The 24,500-nt window shown below is 37.2% G+C and overlaps 1 protein-coding gene across 10 annotated transcripts in view; it reads right to left on the bottom strand.

Annotated features, from left to right (window-relative positions):
- Positions 1-3,827: 3,827 nt before the first annotated feature.
- The window catches only part of RNF38 (ring finger protein 38), a 132,155-nt gene continuing 111,482 nt past the window's right edge, over positions 3,828-24,500 (bottom strand). For all 10 annotated transcript variants that reach the window (XM_047829600.1, XM_047829593.1, XM_047829597.1 and 7 more), the window contains 8 exons: positions 20,158-20,325; positions 18,721-18,891; positions 15,900-16,061; positions 15,512-15,618; positions 13,916-14,000; positions 10,046-10,167; positions 8,683-8,782; positions 3,828-7,299 (listed from right to left, as the gene is read on the bottom strand). In XM_047829600.1, the coding sequence (XP_047685556.1) occupies positions 7,237-7,299; positions 8,683-8,782; positions 10,046-10,167; positions 13,916-14,000; positions 15,512-15,618; positions 15,900-16,061; positions 18,721-18,891; positions 20,158-20,325 (978 nt within the window). In that variant the 3' untranslated portion in view covers positions 3,828-7,236. The remainder of the gene's footprint in view (positions 7,300-8,682; positions 8,783-10,045; positions 10,168-13,915; positions 14,001-15,511; positions 15,619-15,899; positions 16,062-18,720; positions 18,892-20,157; positions 20,326-24,500) is intronic.

Genomic DNA, 24,500 nt, shown 5'->3' with positions numbered 1-24,500 from the left:
TCAATTTGTGACAGCCACTGTGGTTTATCTTTGAGTGTTGAAGGTTAAGGAATAGTTTGCCTTTGACGTTTTCCAGGTCGAAATTCTTTTGGCCATGTTTGATAATCAATTCTGGAGTTCTGAGTTCATTTGTTGGAGCAGATTCAAATAATTTCCTGAGATGAGACAAATCTGGCTTTTCTTAAGGTACCCATACAGCTGACCAAGTGGAGGCATAGAGCCTTCCATTCAGTTGAGAACACAGAGAGACAGACACAGGGAGGAAATGTGAAGACTCACGTGCAGAGACAGACAGAGATTGTGGAGCTATGTATCTACAGGCCAAAAAAACTCCACGGAGACACAGATTGCCCCTCACAGCGTCCAGAGAAAACCAACCTTGCCAACACCCTGACTTTAGACTTCCGGCCTCCATAATGGTGAGAGAATTTGTTTTAAGCCACCAAATTTGTGGTAATTTGTTTCGGTAGTCCTAGGAAACTAACCCTAAATACCTGAAAACTCCTGGGGTAACTGGATGGCTCAGTCGGTTAAGCGTCCAACTTTGGCTCAAGTCATAATCTCATGGTCTGTGAGTTCGAGCCCTGCATCAAGCTCTGTGCTGACAGCTTAGAGCCTGGAGCCTGCTTTGGATTCTGTGTCTCCCTCTCTCTCTGCTCCTCTCCCGCTCACACTGTCTCTGAAAAATGAACAAACATTAAAAAAAAAAAAACAACTTTAAATACATGAACTCCCAATTCTGAAACTGCCTGGCATAAACTGGTGCTCTATTGAAGCTTTACAGCACATCTTGGGGCTGTGAACACACCTTGGGAAAGATGAATCTCTCATTTTGTAAGGAAAAGACATTGACTTTGAACTTTTTCCATTGTTTTTGTTGTTTTTAAAGAAAGCTCTACACCCAACATGGGGCTTCAACTCATGACCCTGAGATCAAGAGTCACATGCTCTACCAGCTGAGCCAGCAGGAGCCCCATCACTTTTTCTTCCTGACTTGTTTCCCCAACTAAAGTCTAGCAGTCTGGATTACAAGAATGGTCCAACCTTCTTTTAGAAATTCTAGAATTAGAATAAATGCATCTATTTTCCTCCATACTGGTATCAAAACCAGGGCAGTCTGAGCCTGAATCACCAAATAGTTTAAATTTTTTCTTTAGAAGGCTGGCCTTATTTTGGTACAAGGGTCAAGGTCATTTTCCTCTGACTTAGCTTAATTCCAGTATTAACATGTCCAAAAGCAGAAGGGGAGAAAAAGAACCAACTAGAACACATGGATATCATATACTTGCACTGTCAACAGAAGTGTCTATCTTTACTAGGATAAAGTTTACACTGTCAGAAGCGTATCTTACCATATTTATAGAACCCTTCTTTATTAGAAGTATTAACTACCAATAAGGTTGGATAATACAAACACGAAAGGGTTGCGGTAATGGGAAGAAAGAGGCCACCACATTGCAAATCTCTAAGTTTACGGAGGGTCTGTGGCGAAGGGATTCTAACCAACACTTGAAAGGGAGGCTACGAAAGCAGCTTCTGAATAAGTTTACTGTACATGGTGATGGGTTCTGGCAGATATTGGGTATTAGCTGTAGGTCTTATTAGCCAGCCACTGTACTGCTTCCATGTGTAGACCAAGAATCAGAGGCTTGAAGGGAACATGGGTTCCTTTTTACCGAACAATTCACTTCCATTCACTTCCTCTATAGTAGGAAAACATTCATACTGACTCTACAGCACATTTTCAGACTTCAGACTGTAAGGTGATATTCAGTATCCCCGGCTGCCATTGGTTTATTTTTCTTTCTTATTCCTGCATTTCCTGCTTGCCATCTTGGGAGGTAGAGAGAGCCACATGAAAGAGGTTAAGAGCGTATGCACCATGGGGCAACCTCGATAGGAATCTACCCCATCATCTCAGGGTGGGTTGGAAGTTTCCTGCTCCCAATCCTTCAGACTGCCCAACTCTGACTGGCAAATAATCTTTCAAATTGCTGTGAATCCTGAAAGGGCTAAGCAAACGTCTGATGAGGGAATGTATTGACAAGAAAACTTTGCTCTTGAAGGTTATGTAGGCCAGCTATCTAGATCCTAACATAATGGCTACCATCCACAGATAACTATCTGAGCATTTGAAATGTGGAGAGTCCAAATTGAGATGTACTGTAAATTTATACACTGGATTTCAAAGACTTGGTATGAGAAAACATAAAATGTCTCATTAATCTTTATACTAATCACATGCTGAGATATTTGGGGTAGGTTAGGCAGAATATATTAAAAATATTTCAACTGTTTCCTTTTACTTTTTAATGCGGCCACTAAAAAACCTTTAATTACATATGGCTCATTACATCTGTATTGGACAGCAGTCTATATAGAGTTCAGTAATGTGAAACATCCAAGAGACCCCAAACACTTGCAGTGATCCGACCAGACTCTCCCAAGAATTTTTTCCTTTGGTACAAATCAGGTCTTATGATTTGTTAAGAAGTAATTGTATCCAGTGATGTTTAACTGACACATTTAAACACCAGTTTAATAGTGGTTTAGTAGTGTCAAAGCATAGTTAAGAATTTAAGATGTAAAAGATTTGTAAAAGGGGGAAATAAATCGGCAAAGATGAAGTCCTGGTAAGAGTCCACATTTCACACCTTGTTTAAGGGCCTCTATTGCTCACAGAAAATCTGCTGAGTCCCGGGGCTGCTTCTAGGAGAGCTCTTTCCCATGTAGTGACTCAGAACTCAGAGCTGCCATCACCATGGCAGAGGAAAAGAGAGCTGGCTTTTAAATGCTCCCACAGGACCTATGCTTATAAGGCCTTCAGATTTGTATAAAAATTAATGAGACACTTTATGTTTTCTCATACCAAGTCTTTGAAATCCAGTGTATATATTTACAGCACATCTCAATTTGGACTCTCCACATTACAAAGGCTCAAATAGCTGCATGGGCTTTCCTGCCTTCACTGCAGGTAAGGAGTCACGAGAGAGCGCACCGGTATTTACTGAGTAGAAAATGCCTCTGCCGTAAGACAGCACCAGCTTTGGGTTTCTTGAGGCATTCGAAGTCCAACACAAACATTCTTTCAAATATGCTGGATACAAGAGAGAAACAATCAGGACTTGGTCACTTTACTGAATGCCTCTACCAGTTAACTACTGGAGCCGGGCAGAGGGCATCATCCTTCCTTAATTAAGCCAAAGAATGAATGCTTCCTGAAAGAGGGAATGGAAGGAAGTGGGATCTATTATTTCGCCTCAATTTTTTGTATCTTGTGTCTACTTTCCTTCTCAAGTAACACAGCATGTACACAGAAGTAGATTACTCTTATTTTCTTCCTTTTTAGTGAAAGGAAAGGAATTACACAAACAAGTACGGAAAATGAAAGAGGCTCCTCTTTCCCTATTATGCTGACAAGAAGTTGGATGTAAGCTGTAGCTAATGTGGACAACTTTGCCTGGTTACCTACTGTAATCTTCTTTCCTGCATCTTATGGTCAACATATAAAGAAAGAAATCTAGTTACCTACTTATGTAGCCCTACTGTTCGGTGAGTTTAGGCCACATGTGTGGCTACGTTCAGCTATCTTCTTGGCTTTTTAGAAGATAGAATTATGTTCTACGTGTTGTAATGCTAGTTGTTTTTGAGTTTCTAAGACGTCTACACAAATGCAGAAACAAAATCTGAATTATAGTCTAAAAATCAGATCTGGCTGCTAGCAGCTCAGCAGCTCTATCTTCCTGCTGGAATCCTGCTACCACCCTCCCTCCAGGCACACACAACCCTACCCCTTCCACAACACAAACATGAACCACAAAAAAATGTTTTAAGTGTACATCATACATTTATTACCAACAACCCTCTCAACTCCAAAATTGGGCACAGGGATTAAAAATAAAAATTCATTGCACTACTTAGTAAAGCATTACTAGTAACTTTCATAAAAAATGTACAAACTTTGTTAAAAATTTATCAAGCCTTCAAATGATTTGGTTACAGATATTTATAATACGTACATTTAAAACTATGTTAACTGATACAATGGAATATGATTTCAGGAAATGACTCAGCAAATGATTCCAAAAAACACCCCTGTAAGCTTTCATAATCTGAAACAAACAGCAAAATGAGGTAACCAAATGTACCAACAGGGGGGAAAATAGCTTTCTAATGAAGGCCTAAAGATATCTGTGAAAAATATTCTCTTTAAGTGAGTTGGTAGATCTCATTCAAAATACTGTAAGAGGCCCAAATTTAAGAATCTTAATAAATCACGTTTCAGAGAGTGTATAAAATCTAAATATGTGTTCACATTTTCCAGATTTTGCTCAAAAAAAAAAAAAAAAGAAAAAAAAAAAAAAGAAAAATTCAGGACAGAAAATCCTAATGAGATCTTGATACCTGGAGGCCTTGACTTGTTTTTTGTTTTGTTCTTTTGGGGCGGGTGGGGGTGGGGGGGGGGGAGAGTTAAAAAAAATTTCAAGATGATTATTCACGCAAAACAAAACGAAACCCCACAGCAGAGTTAAGATGGTAAAGCCAATATTGTTTTAGGAGAAAAGAGGAAGAAGGCAACAAACCAACATCTGCCTGCTACCTGGCGCATCGCTCAAGGTGGCAACAGCTGGGCACGAATCAACTGTTCCTTCTCTTCTGGTCGCCACACAGGCGCTCACTGTGGCTGGCGTGAGCTGGTTCAGAGCACATGCACTATGCTCCTAATCCGCACTACCCACCTAATAAGCAAGTCTGTACACATCTCTAAGGGCCCCATGCACAGAAAGACATTCCCAAAGAGAGATCAGTCACAAGAGTGCGACAATCCAGGATTTTACCAAAATAGACCCTGCTGCCTCCTAAGTTGCCAAATGCCTCTCAAAAATTTGCTGGACAAGGGATTGTATGACAAGAATTCATCGTCAGAGGGAGGGGAGAAAAGGCTACTTTTCCTATTCATTAGTACAATGTGCCTTGTTAATTAGGTATCTATATAAATTAGAAAAAGTGCTTTACTTGCATGCTTCAATAAAATGAATACTGAGTGTAGTAGTGTTATGTTAGATCTGTACAGATATAAATTTTTTGCAGCTATATAAAAGAGTCTATGTATAAGATGGGCTTTTGCCATTTTCAACATGATTTTTTAATTAAAAAAAAAAAGATTATAAACTATACGTGATTTGTAATGTAGCTGATTATTATGCCAATAATTTTGGTCTTTAACACACTTTTTATTCATCAGGAACAGGTGGGGAATGTCCCAATGAGTTAAAAGTAACGTGCACTTTACTACTGTTGAGATGTATTTCTGATGCACTGACAAATACAGGGGCAAACAAAGTGTGCAAAATCCTATTTGTATGACTAGATAGAGGCAACAGTGTCTGGAAAAGGGCAAAATTGTGCTTCTGTGTGAATTGACTTTACTGAACTCTAAGCTGGGATAAGTTTATGGAGACTTCAAGGGAAGGCAAGTAGCATGGCAGTAACAAGTCGTTAACACTGTCTGAGGAGAAAACTGACACAGAGCCAGCTGAGAGCTGAGTGAGGCTGGCGGAGAGTCCTCACAGTCCTGACTGGGATTATGCAGCTTGTGCTACTGCGAACAAAGCAATGACACCAACTGCAGGAAGAGGCAGACAATGCTGAATACAACAGAAGGAGAGGAATCGAAACATTGCTGGAAAAATGACTTTAAACAATCTAAATGATGCTCAATGAACCTATAAAAAAAAAACAAAACCCACACAGCTATATATTCCAGATCGACTAAATGAAGGTCAATTCCTGTTTTACAGCATTATTTTTTATACAAAAACCAAATCTTCATTTATACTGCAAGTATTCTGGACCTGTTATATTAAATTTTTCTCAAACAAAAAAAAATTTTTAAAAGCAATAAAACATCAAAGCACATCAGGTCTAAGAATTCAAGCTGTCACAGCACTTGACCCATCCTGGAAATGAGGGTTTCCAGGAGAAGCACTACTAGACAACTTTCAGAATTGGAGGTTGGCAGGTGAATCAATACGAACAGAAATAGAGTTTTCTTAAAATATTTTAGTTGCCTATGAGAGCTTAACAAAGAATATATCAGAAGTCAAGCTGAATTAGTTAACAAATTTTGTTCTGGTGGAAGTAAAGGAGGTGAGACTTCGTGGGACGAGCGGTATTCTTAGAAATATATTACTCAAATATCTTCAGAATAGACTACAAATCTAAACATTAAAAAAAAAAAAATCACAGGTGCTTCCTGTAAGAAGCTTACTGGAAATGTAAAGGAAAAAAACAAACCATCAACATTCAAATCACTGATTGAAATGCTAATATTGCTAACTGATGATGTATGATATTGCACCTTCTTTTTGGAAACAGCAAGTTGGAGAGTACAAAATTTTTTCCCACAACAGAATCAAAAAATCAGGTTCATGGAGTGAGAATCTGTTACACTTTTTTTCTTAAGTGACCCACTCGGGACCACCGACGAAGAGAAGGTGACAGCTGCCTGAAGCAAAGGAAGAAGGCTTTTCTCATTCCATTCACTGGGAGGGAAGGGGATGGAGTATTCGATGCTTATCATTGATGCACCCTTAGCAATCAGTGTGCAACAGCAAACACAAGGGAAAAAACCAGTGTACAGTACTAGTGCTGTTTAAATAACACACCAGATTATACATTGCAGCATAATTAAAACTACACACACATTCTTGGTACATGCTGGTAGATAGGATCTCAGACACACGTTAGCGACCATGCCCTCACACAAGTAGTTGCGCACACTCTCTCTCTCTCACACAGATACATTTATCACCAACAGTCACACGCTGCATTCATTTCCACTCACAGTTTCTGAAGGCTCTATATAAGGTAGATTGCTATATCATCTGGAGCTACCACTTTTTATAAAAGCACATGCTAAAAGATCACGTCCACTGTAATCTTGCAGCAACACTCGGAATGATCACACAAAAACCAGGGAATGTTAGTGCACACACAAAATTAAGCTAAAGAAAAAGTCTTTGGAGTTCCAATCACACGGTTAGTATAACAATCCCATAATTGTGAAGACTAATTGTAAGCTTTTATAGTTGATTAAGTCACACAGTGCAAAGAAAGGTCCATTGACCCTTTTGGTAAAGGGAGGGCTGGAAGCCACACAGATTAAGTTCAATGGATAGTCCGTATATACATGTGACGAGGAACACCCAAACTAAACTTGTGCTCTTAGGTTGGTCATTCTGAATCCCGATGCACTTCTGAAGCATCAGCTCGGCAAATTGGGCAAGTACGATTTGCCTAAAACATAAAAGAGAAAAAAACTTGTCTGAATTGTGAGTTACACAATGAAATACGTCAAAAGCAATAAACTATTTTTATCTCTCATATAGTTTTTACATTCTTTATTCCTTTAAAAAGGTACAAAGTAATCATTTAATCTTTCTTAAAAAAAAAATACACCATCAACTCAGACTTAGTAGCTGATGATTTTCCTAATAGGTCTGTTTTATCACACTGACAAGATTACCTATCACCAGTTCAGATTTAATAACTAGCTTAAAACTCCATCTCAACAAATGGCACCACCATGTTTTGAGTTGCCGAAGCCAGAAACCTAAGCATTACCTGCTCTACGTTCCACATCCATCATTCATCAAATACTCCCATTTCTACATTTTGACAGTTCTCGAATCAGTCCTCCTCTTTTCATCCAATTGCCAGAACTTGTTCTCTGGCTAGCCCAGGACCCATTATTTCATCTCCCCATTTCTCAGAAAGATCTCTCCCTTTCTGGTCCCCGAACAGTGGCCAGTTGTCTTTCTAAAGCACAATCTCAAGCACAGCCTTCCACACTGTTTCTGGGATCAAGTCCACACTCCCTCACACTCATAAGCCGGTCACTCACTGGCCATAGCTTTGAACGGCTCTTCTCTTGCCACTCTCGCTATCAGCCATACGGAATCTGTCATTTTTGGGTCAGTCTCTGTTCCCACATGACAGGGTTTCTTCTTCTGAAAAGTTAAGACCCTTTGCCTTCAGGGTTCGGTTTGGGCTAAACCGGGCACCCTTAATCTGTGCTCACCAAGAAAGACTGATTCTATTTTAACTTCTCTGTCTTCCTCACCAAACTGTAAACTTCTCTAACCCAGTGGTATTATCTCCTAATCAGAATGCTAAAAAAAAAACCAAACCAAAACCAAAACAAACAAAAAAACAGTTGATCATTTTTAAATTATTTTACTGCATCATATTTTCATTCTACTATTATAAAATATAGAACTTGTGTCCTTTGGTTTTTCAGATCTACAAAAGAAAAAATGATCAGAATTAAATAAAAAGCACTAGAGGTTTATTTCCCAAGTAAATCTCTGACAAAGGAGCTCCAGTGAGGTCCACCTGTAAACTCTTAAGAGAAAAATGGCCCGTCAAGTTCAGGCCTTGTCCCCACACACCATGAGAAAGGAAACACTGATGACCAAGGACAGATAACTCATTTTCAAGTTTTGCACAATCACTCCCACATTAATGACTGTAGTTAATTTTTACTGATGTTTTCTCTTCATTCACAGAAATCATTGAAAATTTTGTCCCCTTACCCACCCTCCACAAGCAATGGATTTAAAACTACAGTCAGTAAAAAAGAATTCAATGTTACTCTCTTCACAGATACCATCACTTTACCTTAAGCCATTTGTCGACACACTTGGCATGGAACTCGTGGTTACAGGGTAAAACTCTAAGTAGCTGCCTTGACTCAAAATCACACATGCATACTACACACCTAAAAAAAGCAAAAAGATCATTTAACCATAAAACCAAGTGGTTTCCTATTTTGTTATGACTACTGAAGCCTAGAACACCATTTACCATCTCACTTTTCAAAATGTCATTTAAATTTTAAGACAAAGTAATCTATCAATACCCCGAAATAATCATAACCTTAAGACATTTAGTAAGAGTGCTTTGCTCTACTGAGAGATCATCACGAAAATTTTATTTTTAAAGTTTATTTTATTTAATTAAACAAATATTTTTAATGTTTACTTATTTTGAGAGAGGGATAAGAGAGCGACAGGGGAAGGGTAGAGAGGGAATCCTAAGCAAGCTCCGCGATGTTAGCACGGAGTCCAATGCAAGACTCGAACCCATGAGCCATGAGATCATGACCCAAGCTGAAATGAAGAGCTGGGCGCTTAACTGACTGAGCTACCCAGGCACTCCCAAACTGTACACTTTAAATGTGAATTATATCTCCATAAAGTTGTTATTAAAGATACTATAATAAGCAGAATGTTTAGGTAAAAACCTCAATCTTTACATGTATGAGACTCTTCAATCTTACATAAACTATTCTAGGGGTGCCTGTGTGGCTCAGTTGGTTAAGTGTCTGACTTCAGCTCAGGTCGTGATCTCATGATTTGTGGGTTTGAGCCCCACGTCAGGCTCTGTGCTGACAGCTCAGATTCTGTGTCTCCTCCTCTCTCTCCCTCCCCCACTCTCTCTGTCTCAAAAATAAACATTAAAAAAATAAAAGTGGAGTGCCTGATGGCTCAGTTGGTTAAGCATCCGACTTTGGCTCAGATCATGATCTCGTGGTTCATGAGTTCAAGCCCCACATCGGGCTTTGTGCTGACAGCTCAGAGCCTGGAGCCTGCTTCGGATTCTGTGCATCTTCCTCTCTCTCTGCCCATCCCGTTTGCACTCTCTCTCTCAAGAAAAAAAATAAACATTAAAAAAAATTTTTTTAATAATAAAATAATCAAAAACAATTTCTAGGCAACCTCAAAATACAGAACAGCACTGTCCAACAAAACTTTCTGAGACAGAAATGTTGAACATCTTTCAACACAGTATCACTAGCTAGTCCAATAAACTTAACTTTAAAATTTTAAACAGCCACACAAGACTAGTGGCTACCATACAGAACAGGCCTAGGGTATGCAATAGAGACTATTTATCAAGTTATCTTGGACTTTCAAGTGTTTATTTTATAAAGGTAAAAAAGGAAATTTCACATAGAGTGATGTCGGCAAAATGTACTTACAAAGTCTGCTCTGACTGGTGGTTATTAGGATTGAACCGATAAGAAGGAAGCTGTTCGATATCTGCTTTAGTCAGTCCTCGAGGCTTAGCCTCTCCCAGTCGCTCTGCCAGGTTTAAGAGGGCCTAGAAAGGGGGCAAAAGGAGTAAAAATTTTAATCTCTAAGTTTTCTATTTCAATAATCGAAAACCCCTACAACAAACAAAAAACCGCAACCCTATCATTAATATGGAAAATTTTTAATACATACACTAGTATAAAACAGCATAATGAACTTCCACATGCCAATTACCCAGGCTCAACAATTCATGGCTAATTTCACCTAGTACTGTCCACTCCTAAATCCCAGATTATTTTGAAACAAAAGTAAAATATTGTATTTCATTGATAAAATAGTTCTGTGTATATCTTTAAAACAATCTGTCAACTTCAACCCTTCTGACATTTTGAGCTGGACAAAATTTCATTGGTGGGGGGGGGGGGGGGGCTGTCCTTGTGTATTGTGGGATATTTAGCAGTAGCCCCCAGCCTCCAGCTGCTGGATGCTACTAACCGCCCACCAATACTGTCTCCAGATGTTGCTAAATACCCTGGGGGCCGGGGTGGAGTAAAACTGTCCTCAAGTTGAGACTCACCATTTTCAAAAATAAAAGAAGTTTTAAAAGAATATAACCACAGTAACATCACACCTAAAAAATTAACAATTCCTTAAATGTTAAACATCTCTCATTGTTTCAATTATTTCCGAAAACACTTTTAAAAATAGTTGTTCGGGGCGCCTGGGTGGCGCAGTCGGTTGAGCGTCCGACTTCAGCCAGGTCACGATCTCACCGTCCGTGAGTTTGAGCCCCGCGTTGGGCTCTGGGCTGATGGCTCAGAGCCTGGAGCCTGTTTCCGATTCTGTGTCTCCCTCTCTCTCTGCCCCTCCCCCGTTCATGCTCTGTCTCTCTCTGTCCCAAAAATAAATAAACGTTGAAAAAAAAAATTAAAAAAAAAAAAAAATAGTTGTTCAAATCGGGATCCAAATCAATCCATACCTTACCACTGTTTGACAGGTCTCTAGTATCTTTTTTTAGATACTGTTTGTTCTGTTGAACAAACCGGGTCAATGGCTTGTACAAATTCAGTCTGATTTTTGCTGACTGAACCTACCTACCCGAGATTTGTGTTTTCCTGTCCCCTGTACTTCCTATAAATTGGTGGCTTCAACTATTCCCATTAGGCTCATCATGCCTAGGACCATTAATCCATTAAAGATGGCAAAATGGTAATATTCTATCATTTTCTTAATTTATTAGATGAAATATTACTAATATTGAGCAACTGCCCCATATGAAACTGTACTCAGTAGCATAATTTAAATAGAAAAGGGTACGCCAATGAGTTTTTTCTTTTATTTTTTGAAGTTATCACTAAGAACTCATGGATTTTAAGACCGTTGTTATGTTTCAATATATGGCTGCTATTACACTTACTGATTTTACAACAGTACCTCCTTTCTCCCAGTTTTCATTGGTTCTAATTACTCATTTTGCTTTATTCTACAATTTTCCAGTCTTTCGTATGCTGCTTTCCCCTCTTTTTTAGGCTACCACAGGGTGAAGAGAATGTATAATAATGAAATGATGATGGACAATGAGAGGAATAGAATCAACTTCCCAAAATCTCAATAATCAATGCTGTGATAGTTGAAGCCACAATGCTGTTTATGGTACAGCTTTATTTGGAGAATTGGGTCATCTAAATAAATTGCTCCTCCTTCACCATGCATGCCCCTAAGTCCCTTTAAAATGTTAGATAGCAAATTGTTAAATTTAATTGATGCTGATTACGATTAGCACATAAAATTTAGAATATAGCTGGTATTAACTGTTTTATACTATAGGACACTTGGGTCAATGAAAACACCTTAAGACAACTATATTCAATAAAGTATGATCATTAAGCCCTTACTGGGTGGAGGCTATGATAATCAAATCTTCAATGAACTTATATGATCTAGCAAGCAAGACACCTGAAGGCAGAACATGACAAGTCTGCATGGTTTTCTTTTTTTTTTTTAAGTTTACTTACTTTTTTAGGAGAGAGGGAGATGGAGAGGGAGAGACAAAGGGAGGGAGGGAAGGAGAGAGGGAGCGCATGCACACATAAGTGGGGGAAGGGCAGAGAGGGAGAATCCCAAGGAGGTTCCACACTGTCAGTGCAGAGCCCAAGGCGGGACTCAAACTCTTGAACCATGAGATCATGAACTGAGCTGAAGTTGGACACTTAACTGACTGAGCCACCCAGGCGCCCCAGTACGCATGGTTTTGTAAGAACTTTAAGAACAAAAAGGAGGGAGAAACTCATTTGGATCTGGAAATGGACTAGAAATGCCTTTCATAGACGTAGTATTTTTAGCTGGGTCTTAAAAGATGGCTAAGTTTCAAAATGTGGAGGAGGAGGAAAGTTCTTAGGCAGAAGGACAAAGGGAGTAAAGGCACTTAGGCAAGAATGCAAAAGTATTTTTTTATTTGGCACTGGAATACCTTTCTAAACTGGATTTTAGGTCAAAACAAGAAAAGCAAAAAATTCTTGACTGGACTAAAGTATGACTGCAGAAAATCAAACATATTTAACCTAAAATATAGTTTAGAAAGGTAATGCCAAATAAAAATATTTTTCTTACACTGGGATAGTATATCACAGTTTTTTTCATTAATGGGTACATGATCATTTAATCAAGAGCTGTCTTTTTTGGCGACATCACTTATGACTTCCTTTTAGTACAGAATGCCTAAAGGACAACTAACTCCTTTGCAGAAAACTAAAGTCATCAGTGTAGAAACAAAACCAGAAAATCTTTACAGCCCCTTTCTCTCTCTAGAAATCTGGAAATGGAGGGATACCTGGGTGGCTCAGTCAATTAAGCATCTGACTTTGGCTCAGGTCATGATCCCACAGTTCCTGGGTTTGACCCCTGCATCAGGCTCTCTGCTGTCAACGCGGAGCCTGCTTGGGATTCTCTATACCCCCTACTCCCTCCCTCTCTCTCTCAAAAGTAAATAAAATATTAAAAAAATTAAATGGAAATGAAATCCAAAGGTCAGGGCAGTGTGACTATGTATATAGAAAGAAAATGACACAATACCATTTTGAAAACTATAGAAGAATATACCATCTGGCCTGATCTCTTTCACATGTGTTAAAAACAAAACAAAAACCAAAAAAAAAAACCAAACTAAAGGTGTTTTAAGTTTGTGTATATGTGTGTATGTATGTGTCTCTTACCTGTCTCTAGCTTCTATTCACAGTGTCCAAATAGAGACTGAGTGAGGATGGAGTGAGAAAGAGAACTAGCAGTATCAAAACAAAGTGACACTGTCGCTCACATTCAACAATACAAAGCTGCCTTCCAACCCCTAAACTGCACCTCCTCTTCCTAACCTCCAATAATATGAGGCATCTGGGCGGCACCTTCCTCCCGCAATATTCACTTCAGTCACCAACTGTATGTTGTTCCTCAAGAATATCCAGCACTTTCCTACCTCAATCTCACGCATAAAGCAGGCTTCCCATCCTTCAGGAGCCAGGTTAAACAACTGTGCTTCCACAAAATCTTTTCAGAATATCCAATCATAATTCACTGCTTTCTCATGTACATTCTCTCAAAGGAATTATATATAATTCTAATACAGGACCAAAGTCTATCTCATTATCACAGCTGTGTGGTACATGTAGAAATATCCTTAAGGATGCTAACCACTTTTTGATATATTTGTATTGTGAAATGTACAACGATTTATCTAATACATGTTTAATTAGATGAATGAGTAAAAAATACTTCTTTTGCGTATAATACTATGCAAACAAACTCACAGTTCACCTACTAACCTCATAATTTTCTACTTCTCCATCTTCCACATCCAATTCAAAGCTGAAAGTTGGGCCCACTGCAGGTGGCACTGGAAGCATTGATCTGCAGTGAAATAATCAAAATTAGCATCGATACACTGGTACATCACTTCAATGAACAGGTGGGAAGAACAAGGCTAATGCTATAGGGATAAAGAACGGTCAGTGTTAATCAGTGGCAATTTTAACGAAATGGACTTTGCTAGCAATAAATAAAAACTGACATTTTAAAAATACCATTCAGAATAGCATAAAAAATATGAAATATTAGGGATTAGTTTAATAAAACATGTACAAGACCTATACAATTAAAAACTAAAAACACTGCTGGGAAAAAAATTTTTTAAATGAACAAATAAAGAAATATACTGTTGAGTGGACTAGAAGATGTCAACTCTCTTCCAAAACTGATTTACAGATTTCATGCAGTCCCTACACCAAAATCCCAGCAAGATATGCTTTAGTAGAAACCTAGCTGATTTCAAACTTTATATGGATCATTCAAGACTAAATCATTTTAAGAACCAAGTTCTGATACTGTCTGATTTTAAGACTTATAATAAAGCTATAATTATCAAAATAGTGTGATATTGGCGCATGGCCCTCTGTACAAAACAACATTTCCTACCCTTCTTAGAAATTAATTATAGGCACAAGACTAAATTCTAGCCAATGGGATGTAGGCAGGAGTACAAGACATGCAACTTCTAGGAAGTAGCCTTGAGAGGTGGGCAGAGAGATCCATTTTCATTTTTACTAGCTGGAGTATAGATGTAATGGCTAGAACTTGAGGAACCATCTTTAATCACATAGAGAAAGCCATAAAATTTTGAAGATGGTAGAACCATTCCTCAGTTATGGGGTAACAAACAATCCCTGAATTGCCTACTTCTGAACTTCATTCCATGAGAGAGAAAAAAAGAACTATCACGTTTAACCCACGGGTGTATGTTACAAATGTAATCCTAACAATATTTCTAAGGCACAGATAACTTTTCTCTCTTCCCTTGAGAAAAGCAGCAGCGTCTAAAGCTGGATAATCAAAGGTGACAAGTGATGACAGCTGCGTAAGAGGCAAAAACTGTCAATTTTTCTACCTTTTGATTTGTTAAACCTATTTTCTGGCTCACAAATTTCTTCCTCTCCCACTTGTCCCTTGTCCTTGGCTCTTCTCTTTAGTTCACCTTTAAATGGTCCCCCACCCCAACCACTCAACATTAAACAAAAACTAATATCTGGGGTGCCTGGGTGGCTCAGTTGGTTAAGCGTCCAAGTTCAGCTCAGGTCATGATCTCGCAGTTCATGAGTTCGAGCCCCGTGTCAGGCTCTGCACTGACAGCTTAGATCCTGGAGCTTGCTTCAGATTCTGTGTCTCCCTCTCTCTCTGCCCCTCCCCTGCTCGTGCTCTGTCTCTATCTCTAAAAACATGAATAAACGTTAAAAAAAAAAAAAAAAAACCTAATATCTAACACACCCTAACTTATAAATCACAGAGAAGATATTCGTTTCATAAAATAAAGACTCTCAAGGGTGTAAAAATTCAGAATTCATTAAAATGAGAAAAACAGAACTTACAACACATATGGTAGTAAGCTGGGATGATAAGGGGGAGGTGGTATTGGCTGCTGGGATCGATATCTACTACGTCCTGTGAGCCTCCGAGGCATAAACGGAGGATAAGGCTGTAAGGGGAAAATGTTAAAACAATTTAAGATCATTCCACCTTTGCAACTATTTAATCTGTCAAACAGTCTATCTTCTTAAAAAACTGACAAAGTTAAAAAAAAAAAAAAACACAACAAAAAAACCCAAAGAAACCAAAATATCTACAAAGTTCTTTACTGTTTAAGTCACATTTCATATGTCTTAAATGTTAACACAGACACAACTAGTTTAAAACATAAAAGTTAGGCGCAAGTTATCCAAGCAAGTAATAAATTAATAACAATGAATGAAAACTTACTACTCCAAAGGACACCTCCTGATGCAAAGGATCATGGGTTAGGAACTGCAAGGGAGCTGATGGAGGTAATGTTGGGGGATGGGCCGATGGAGGGTAAGTAAAACCTCCTACTGGAAGATGTTCTCCTAAGAGTTCCACTTCATTTTCTATCCTTTGCAGAGGCTGAGGGAGGAAAAACGCAAACTAATATATTAACATACTTCCAGTATATTAGATACCTGGTGTTTAGAGAGTGTTTTATAATAATAAAAATTAACTTCCCACAAAACACTTTTAAGGCCATTTATTTCTTCATGTTCATATCAATCTAAATTCATACATGTGAACAGACTGTAGTATCTTCCTGTCTTTAATTGGATTTCAATAAGACACTTTCTGAAACACGTCATTAAACATTTCCAATATCCATTCAAAGATATCTTTCTTTTTTTTTTGAAGTAGGCTCCACGCTCAACGTGGGGCTTGAACTCATGACCCTGAGATTAAGAGTCAAGTGCTCTAGCAACTGAGCCAGTCAGGGTCCCCCATACAGTTCTTTTATTATCTGAAACTTCTCTTAAAAAAGAGACAAAAAGGGTAAGTCAATCATATGAAAGTTGAAATTACTTTTTAGTCATATACACTTACCTACTCACAAAATTCTCAGGCACTTAATCTTTAAGAGATGAAATTGAGCATAGTATGTATTTATCTATTTTTAAAGTTTGAGAGAGAGAGAGAAAGAGCATGCACACATGAGTGGGGGAGGGAGGGATAGAATCCCAAGCAGGCTCCACGCTGTCAGCACAGAGCCCTACGCGGGGCTTGATCTCACCAACTATGAGATCATGACCTGAGCTGAAATCAAGAGTCAACTGCTCAATTGACTGAGCCACCCAGGCGTCCCACATAGGGTATATATTTATAAACCAAAACCAGGGCTAAAAGGGATAAAATTCAGCAGGCATGATGCTGTATTTCTAATACATCAGACAGATCCTTGTTGTTGTCACTAAACAGCCATGTAACTTTTATATAAATAATGTAACATGAACCTCATTATTTATTATCTACAGAACTGACATGTTCATAGCCTACTTCAAAAGTGTATTATGAACACTGAGACAATGTACAAAATCAAAGCACAGAGCATGTTTTTTTCTTGACAGTAGCTTTACTAAGGTATAATTCACATACTATAGAAATGACCCTCTAAGGAGTACAATTCAATAGATTTCGGTAGATGCACAAGAGTTGTGTAACCATCACCACTACCTAATTCCAGAGCATTTTCATCCCTCCACCCCCGACCTGTGCCCATCAAGCAGTCCACTACTCAATTTCTCCAGTCCTCCCCAAGCCCTGGACAACTGCCAATCTACCTTCTGTTTCCAAAGTTTGCCTGTTCTGGACATTTCACATGTATGAAATCATGTGTGTCCTTTGTATCTGGCTTCTGTCACTTAGCATAATGTTTTCAAGGCTCATCCATCTTGTACTTAGTATAACAGTACTTCATTCCTGTTTATAGTTAAAAAAATAATCCACTGCATCAGCTGATGAGACATTTGAACTCTTTCCACTTTTTGGCTATTAGGAATAATGCTGCTATGAACATTTATGCTTAAATGTTACTCTGACTTCCTCCTGCAGTTAGGCAGTATCAAAACATTATTCAAACATAAGTGATTACACTTTAATGTGGGAGCTTATACATGGTTGAGAGAAATTACAACAGCTGACACTGTGATAACACAACCTCTCTAAGTTCTGATTTGGTTATGTGACCGGACCTTTTAAAGGATTCCAAACCCAGGAATAAATGATGGCTAAATTTTGTTTTAACCTTGAATTCCCAGGTAATGGAAACTAAGAAACATCTTGGCATCAACCCTGCCCTGATTCTAATAAAAGCTTTTCTTGTAGAAGTAGTTCTAACTTTTTGGATTAGCCAAACTTCTGTCAAAATTGGCTTCTACGATTTTCAGGAGAGCAGCCATTAAGTTCACCTCTACCTGAGACCCAGCATGGTGCATAAATCCTTGGTAATGGATGGTTAGGTTCTGTAGAATACACTGTCAAGTTCCTTTCACAGGGCTGAAATCTTTACCCATGCCTGATGGTTCAGATGCTCAATTTGGCCAGTCCAAAAGATATCTGGACCTTCTTCCTGTGCCCTCCCTTCCTCTTCTACAGTGCTTATCCCTCCTCCAACCCTCTACCCTCCAAAATATGCCTCTTAGCTATATTCCAGTCCCAAGACAGAATTATGTTAACAGACGATCTCATCTTCTTTTCATCAGAATACAGAAAAACAGGACTTCAGAAAAAAAAAGATTGAGGGTCAGAAAGTTACTTTACTTGCCTAAATAAATAAAATTATTGTGGCAAGTATAAACAATTTTATATTTTCACTTTCTATTTCAGAAATACATAAAAGGGAAAAACAGAACTGAATTTTTCTTCAGATTTACTTCCTGCAGGACTGCCGATATGAGAGAAGAAATTTAAATTATACAAAACACATATAAAAGAACTAGAAGGGCTCCTAGATGGCTCAGTCAGTTAAGCGTCTGACTCAGCTCAGGTCTTGATCTCAGGGTGAATTCAAGCCCCACCCTTTAAGAAAAAAAAAAAAAAACAACTAGGAAAATTTAAGAAAGCAAGTTAATTGTAGGTGAATATGCTTGTTATTTTTTTGTAGGTCTGTGAATTCCCTGATTCTTTTAAGAATCTAAATTATAGTTTTTAAATGGTAACAAATTATATCTACTAAATTAATCTGCCTCTTAGGGTCTCTACACATTCTGTGAAAATTAAAGTCACAAGAGCAGATACCTACCGATCGTGATTGCTGTGTCTGGAAAGGGACAAACTGGCCCGGTGGCGGCAAATGAGGCGGATGATGGGGAGAAAGGTGAGGAGGATGTAAAAGAAATGGGTCACTAGAAATAAGGGGTGGGAACGCAGCATATGGTACTGGTAAGTGCTGAACTGAACATGCTTGAAGCATCTGTAAAAGATAGTGTTATTTGTTGTTAAAAAGTATCATAATGTATAACCAGTGGTAACAATTTTTTAAAAGTCTATACATTGAGATTGAAATATCATTGCCATACCCCCCTCAAAATACCAAAATGTTTTAGTAACCTATATTAACAATGAAACAAGTGTATTTTTGCATCTGTTAGTAAAATACTGGTAATTAGTACTTAATTCTGTATTTTATATAGTTCCGACAAATTAGTCAAAACACCTAATGTCCTATGAAATGGGGTGAAAAGTGTTGCACAGAAGAGGAAGCCCTCTCTACTTGACTGAAGAAGTAGCAGGTATTACTGCTTTCCTTTCCAAGAAGTTCTCCTTTACAATCTTAGAGAAATGTTTTTATTTCTAGAATTTTTATACTTATTAAGAGCCCGATTCACAGTTAAGTGCCTTATGTTATGTCTCTCATAATTTTAATCTGCTAATTTAGTACACTGACTCCATAATCTATTACTGAGAAACCAAACCTAGCTTGGGATAAATAAGTTAAACTAGTGTTGGTGTTTATGTGTTCCTTTTAATCTCAAATTGAAATAAGAATATTAGGATTATAGTTAGATTCAGCAAAGTGCTTTCCTTTGAAGACCTTAGACAGTCATTTAAATCCTCTGGATTACAGAGAAATAAGGTGAAATAAGGTGAAATAAGGTGAAATAAGGAGGGTGGACTGGAGGTTGGTAGAATAAAGGATAAAACATAAGCTTAAAAGGCAGAAAGAAGTGGGTGTGAATCCCTGTTCTCTCATACTAATTGTCTCTGGGACATTTTTCAATTTCATCACCTAGAAAATGGGGATACCATTTTTACCACAGCGGGCTTCCTCTAGTGTTAAATAAGCACTCGAAGCACTCGAAGAATCCTGTAAGTGCTGAGACTATTACTGTTGATCAGTAAAGCCTGTGAGACTTTATAACTAACTAGTTCAATATCCTATGTTAGTACCCTCAACTCAACCTTTATCAAGGTTTAATTATAAACAATGTTGATATATGAGGGAACATGCTTTGATTTTCAGGATATTCAAATATGTATAAATTTAATTAATGTAAAAATATATCAAGTTTTAAAGCTGATTTTATTACACTGTTATTATAAGTATACTTTGAGACTTCTTTTGCAATAAAATTGCCCTTTACTTGAAAGTGAAAAGCTTTTTACAAAAGGCAGTCTCTTCGATTCTGTTTGCTTACACAACACACTTAGCCATTCTAAAGAGGGGCTGTGGACTTACCGGAGGAGGCACACTACAGACAGGGAGGTGCTGTCCACTGAAAACCACAGAGCATCCTGGGACCTGTTGGGTACTGCAAGCAGGGATGTGCTGGCCTGTGCAGAGTGGAATCCCATGCGGTGCCACTGTTGTTACCGTGTAAGAAACAGGGACAGTGCCCTGATGGAGCTATCAGGAAAGAAAAACAGAACCTTAGAACTTCAGCTATTTGGGTAAAACATCAACTACTAAAAATTTAAATCTGGGCCTTTATTGATTCCCTTCTCAGTTACATAGATTTCCACAATATACTTCTCCAATAGCTTCAACCAGAATATTCTTTGTCATTATATAGGAAAGCTGTTTCAAGAATAGTATATGAAAACCAGAGAACTGGGATTCAACTCTACCCTCAAAAAGACTTGAAAAGTCCAAGAAAATAATGACTTGCTGTATTAAGTCTTCTTGCCTCCTTTACAGAATAAACTTTTCTAGAGGAAACTTGAAACATGAAAGCTCCTACCTTCTAATCTAGCCACATCCAATACGAAAAAAATTTTTTATGTAAACCCAACTAGTAAAACAATGTAAAGTACTATAAAAGAAGTTAAATAATTTCCTTCTCTCTTGGCCAGTCTTATTCCTATCCTACCTGAAGCTCCATAAGCACACAAATATATATACACATGATTATCCACAAATCGATGTCATGTTTATTTTCTTTTCCTTTACAAAAATGAGATATTGCTCTGCAACTTACTTTTTTCAATTAGTATTGTAGAGATCTCTTCAAGGGAGTTAGTCAATTCATTGTTTTTGATACTAGCCAGATATTTCAAGTACACTTACTCAATACAGTCCTATCATTAATATACTAATGGGATATTCAAGTTGTTTTCACTCTTTCGCCAACGCAAACACAATTGTAAAAAAAAATATCACTGAACATATCTCTACATACTAGTAGTTTCATTTATTTTGGAGGGAATACTGGGTTAAGGGTGAATTTTAAATTTTTTGCAAAAGGCTGAGTAAGCCACAGTCCTAACAGTCTATATAGGGCCCATTTCCCAGCACCTCCACTCAAAGTAGATGTACTTTCATTGCAAGTGTTCTTACCTACCTGAAGAATGAAAAAACAAAAACAGCACTTGCTCTGTAAACTGTATCCTTTACTTGCTGTCCATTTTCTATTAGGTTTTCTGTCACATTCATTTATAGTTTGTTTTTAGAGACACAACTACTGCTTGTCATGTCTAATAAAACTGTTTTCCCAGCATATGTTTTATCTTTTGATAAACCTTTTAATGGTTAAAGTTTGTCTTCCATGAATTTATATTTCTTGGACACAAAGTGTAGCTTTTGTAGTTCCCTTTATTGATGAGGTTATCCTAAATTTTCTGATACCTTTATTTTTTACATTTAATTTATACTCCAACTAAAACCGGTTTTTGTTTATAGTGTGAGGTAAGCGCTAATTTTTTCTTGAAATACTTGTTTCATTTATTAAGATGTCCTTTTTCTCTATAAAGGGAAATGCCATCTTTTTCCATTCAGTAACTTCCCACTTATATTTTGTGCCAAATTTGTGCTGCTTCTGTTATAGTATCTTACTAGAAAAGTTAGTACCTAGGAAGACAAATTCTTATTACCATACTTTTTTTATTGGCCATTTTCACACATTTATTCTTATGTAATTTCTATTAATCTGTGTTAAAGGTTATGTTATTTTATAAAGGACACATAATTTTATTTTAAGGCTTTTCACTGGAATATTATGCCACATATTCAATACTATAGTACTGTCCTTCAAGAAATTACTTTCCTTCATAAAGATGTATTACTCTTACAAAATTTATTCCTCAAAGCTCCTTTAAAGTTTATAGGTTTTAATTATATTGTCAATGGTTTTTTTCTATTTCCGTATAAATTGGTTAGCACTATGAGAAAAGTTAGATTTTTATGTATTTTGAAACTAATAATCTGATCCAACTTAATTCCAGAATTTAAAAAATCACTTTCCTATGTATACAATTCTACCTGTTCAAAGATTCAACCTAATTATTTACTTGTCTTTTTGCTTTAGTGATAAAGAACTGTCAAAAATGATGTTCAAAGGCATTCATATGTGATTTTCATGGAAATGTTTACTGAATCTCTTTTTATGTTCTGGTTCATAGCCTTTTCCCTGAAAATACTGCAAATACTTTCTTCCAAGCAGTGACTTGCTTTTTCACTTTTTAAATACTATCTTTGGATACGCAGTAATTTTTTATTTTAATGAAATATACCATGTTGGGGTTTTATTAAGTGGCTATTTATATATCCTATTTAGGAAATCTTTGCCTACCTTATGAAGGCAATCTCCTTTAACTATTTAATTTTTTACCTTTCACATTTAGATCTAGAACCCAACTTTATTTTTGCGTATGATACTAAGTAGGAGTCAAGGTTCAAATTGATCTGCACTGTACCCAGTTGTTACCACACCATTACTAAGACCGACCTCCCTTTCCTTCCCTGAATTCCTTTAGCACCTGTGACAAATAAATGTTTAAGTTTATTTCTGACCATATATCAACAGTTCTATGTGTGATTAGTACTCTTCCTATGTCTTAAGAAAGCCTTCCCTACTTTAAGATCATGAAGCTATTGCTACATTGCTTTCTCAAAAGCTTATAGTTTTGCCATTAACATTTACATCTTTATCTACCCAGAACTGATTTTTGTGAATGGCAGGTGATAAAGAATCCAGTTTCATATTTTCATTTGGATACCCAATTGTCTCAGGATCATTTATTAAAAATTCTGTCTTCTTCCAACTCATTTGTTGAAGTCATTTATCATTCAAGTATTCACAAATGTGTGGGTTTATTTCTGGGCTTTATGTTCTACTTCATTAGCCTATTTAGTGTTCTGGCATTAGAATCACCTAAAACATTGTTGCTGGGTCCACACCAGGAGTTTCTGAATCACAACGTCTAAGGTAGTCTGAAAATTTGCATTTCTAACAAACGTGTAGGTGATGTTCTGCCCACCAGATTATCTAGGACATACTTTGAGAATCACTAGACCAGAGTGTCAGTAGGCCAACTATTTCAGAAAGTGAATATTTTAGGATTGTGGGCATCTTGATCTCTGCACAAAACAGCCATAGATGATAAACAAGCATAGTTGTATGTCAATAAAACTCTACAAAAACAGCCAGCAGTAGTTTGCTTTTCCCCACTCTAGATAATTCCAGGTCCTTTATAAAATGCCATAGAAATTACAGAATCAGCTGCCCAAGGTACACCAAAAACTTACTGGACATTTATTGGACATTACACTATTTTTATCTATTCCATGTCAGTTTTGACAACAAGCAGTTTTTACAAAATTGGATCTTTCAAGCCAAGCCTTCAGTATTTAGTTAAGTGTTCTTTAAACTGCCCCAACAAAGTTTTATAATCTTCTACATAGAAATCTTAAACATCTTTTGCTAAGATTATTGCATAACTTCCTTCACACTATTTTGACTTTTCAGTGAAACTTTTTTATTTGAATATTATGGAGAATTTCAAACATGCTCAAAAGTCGTGTAATGAACCCCCATATGTAACACTTAGCCTCCAAAACCATTAACCCATCAACTTCCATCAACTTCTCCCTTTCCTGTATTTTGTTGAAGCAAATCCCAAGAATCCATCATTTAATAAATATTTTAGTACGTATTCCTGGAAGACACAATCACAATAGCATTATTAACATCCCTTAGGAAAATAAAGTATATCCCTTAAAAATAAAGTATTCTAGTTCAAAATTCCAATTGTGTCATCAATATCAAAAATTTTAAACACAGTTTTCTTTTTTTGGATCAGAATCCAAAAATGGTTTACATATTACAGTTAATTAGAAGACCTCTAAGTTTGTAACTGCCACTTGCATCACCCTTCCTCACCTTCAGCACCACAGCTTATCTCTTGAAACAATCTGGGTTGTTTAGCATAAAAATATCTTTTTACAAGTTTTTACTATGTTTGATTCTGGTATAGAAAAATACAACTGATTGTTGACAGTTGTTTTTGTAACCTATCAATCTGTTCAATTCTTAATTCTAATGTTCATCTAAGATGCTCTGCAATTTTTCTATGCATTATCATCATTCCACCTGCAGATAGTGATGGTGTTATTTGTTCTTATTCTTACACTCTTTTTCTTGCCTTCTGTCCTGGTTTAGCTTCCATAATAATACTGGAAACAGAATTCATCTATTTCTATGGATTTACCTATTCTAGACATTTCATATAATTGTGGCCCTTTGTGACTGGTTTACTTAGCATGTTTTCAAGGTTAATCCATGGTGTAGCATGAATTAGTACTTC

This window comes from Prionailurus viverrinus, chromosome D4, assembly GCF_022837055.1.
Source record: "Prionailurus viverrinus isolate Anna chromosome D4, UM_Priviv_1.0, whole genome shotgun sequence".
NCBI classification, from domain to species: Eukaryota; Metazoa; Chordata; class Mammalia; order Carnivora; family Felidae; genus Prionailurus; species Prionailurus viverrinus.
Note: the sequence above shows the minus strand (reverse complement) of the source record. Positions and strands in the feature narration are given on the sequence as shown.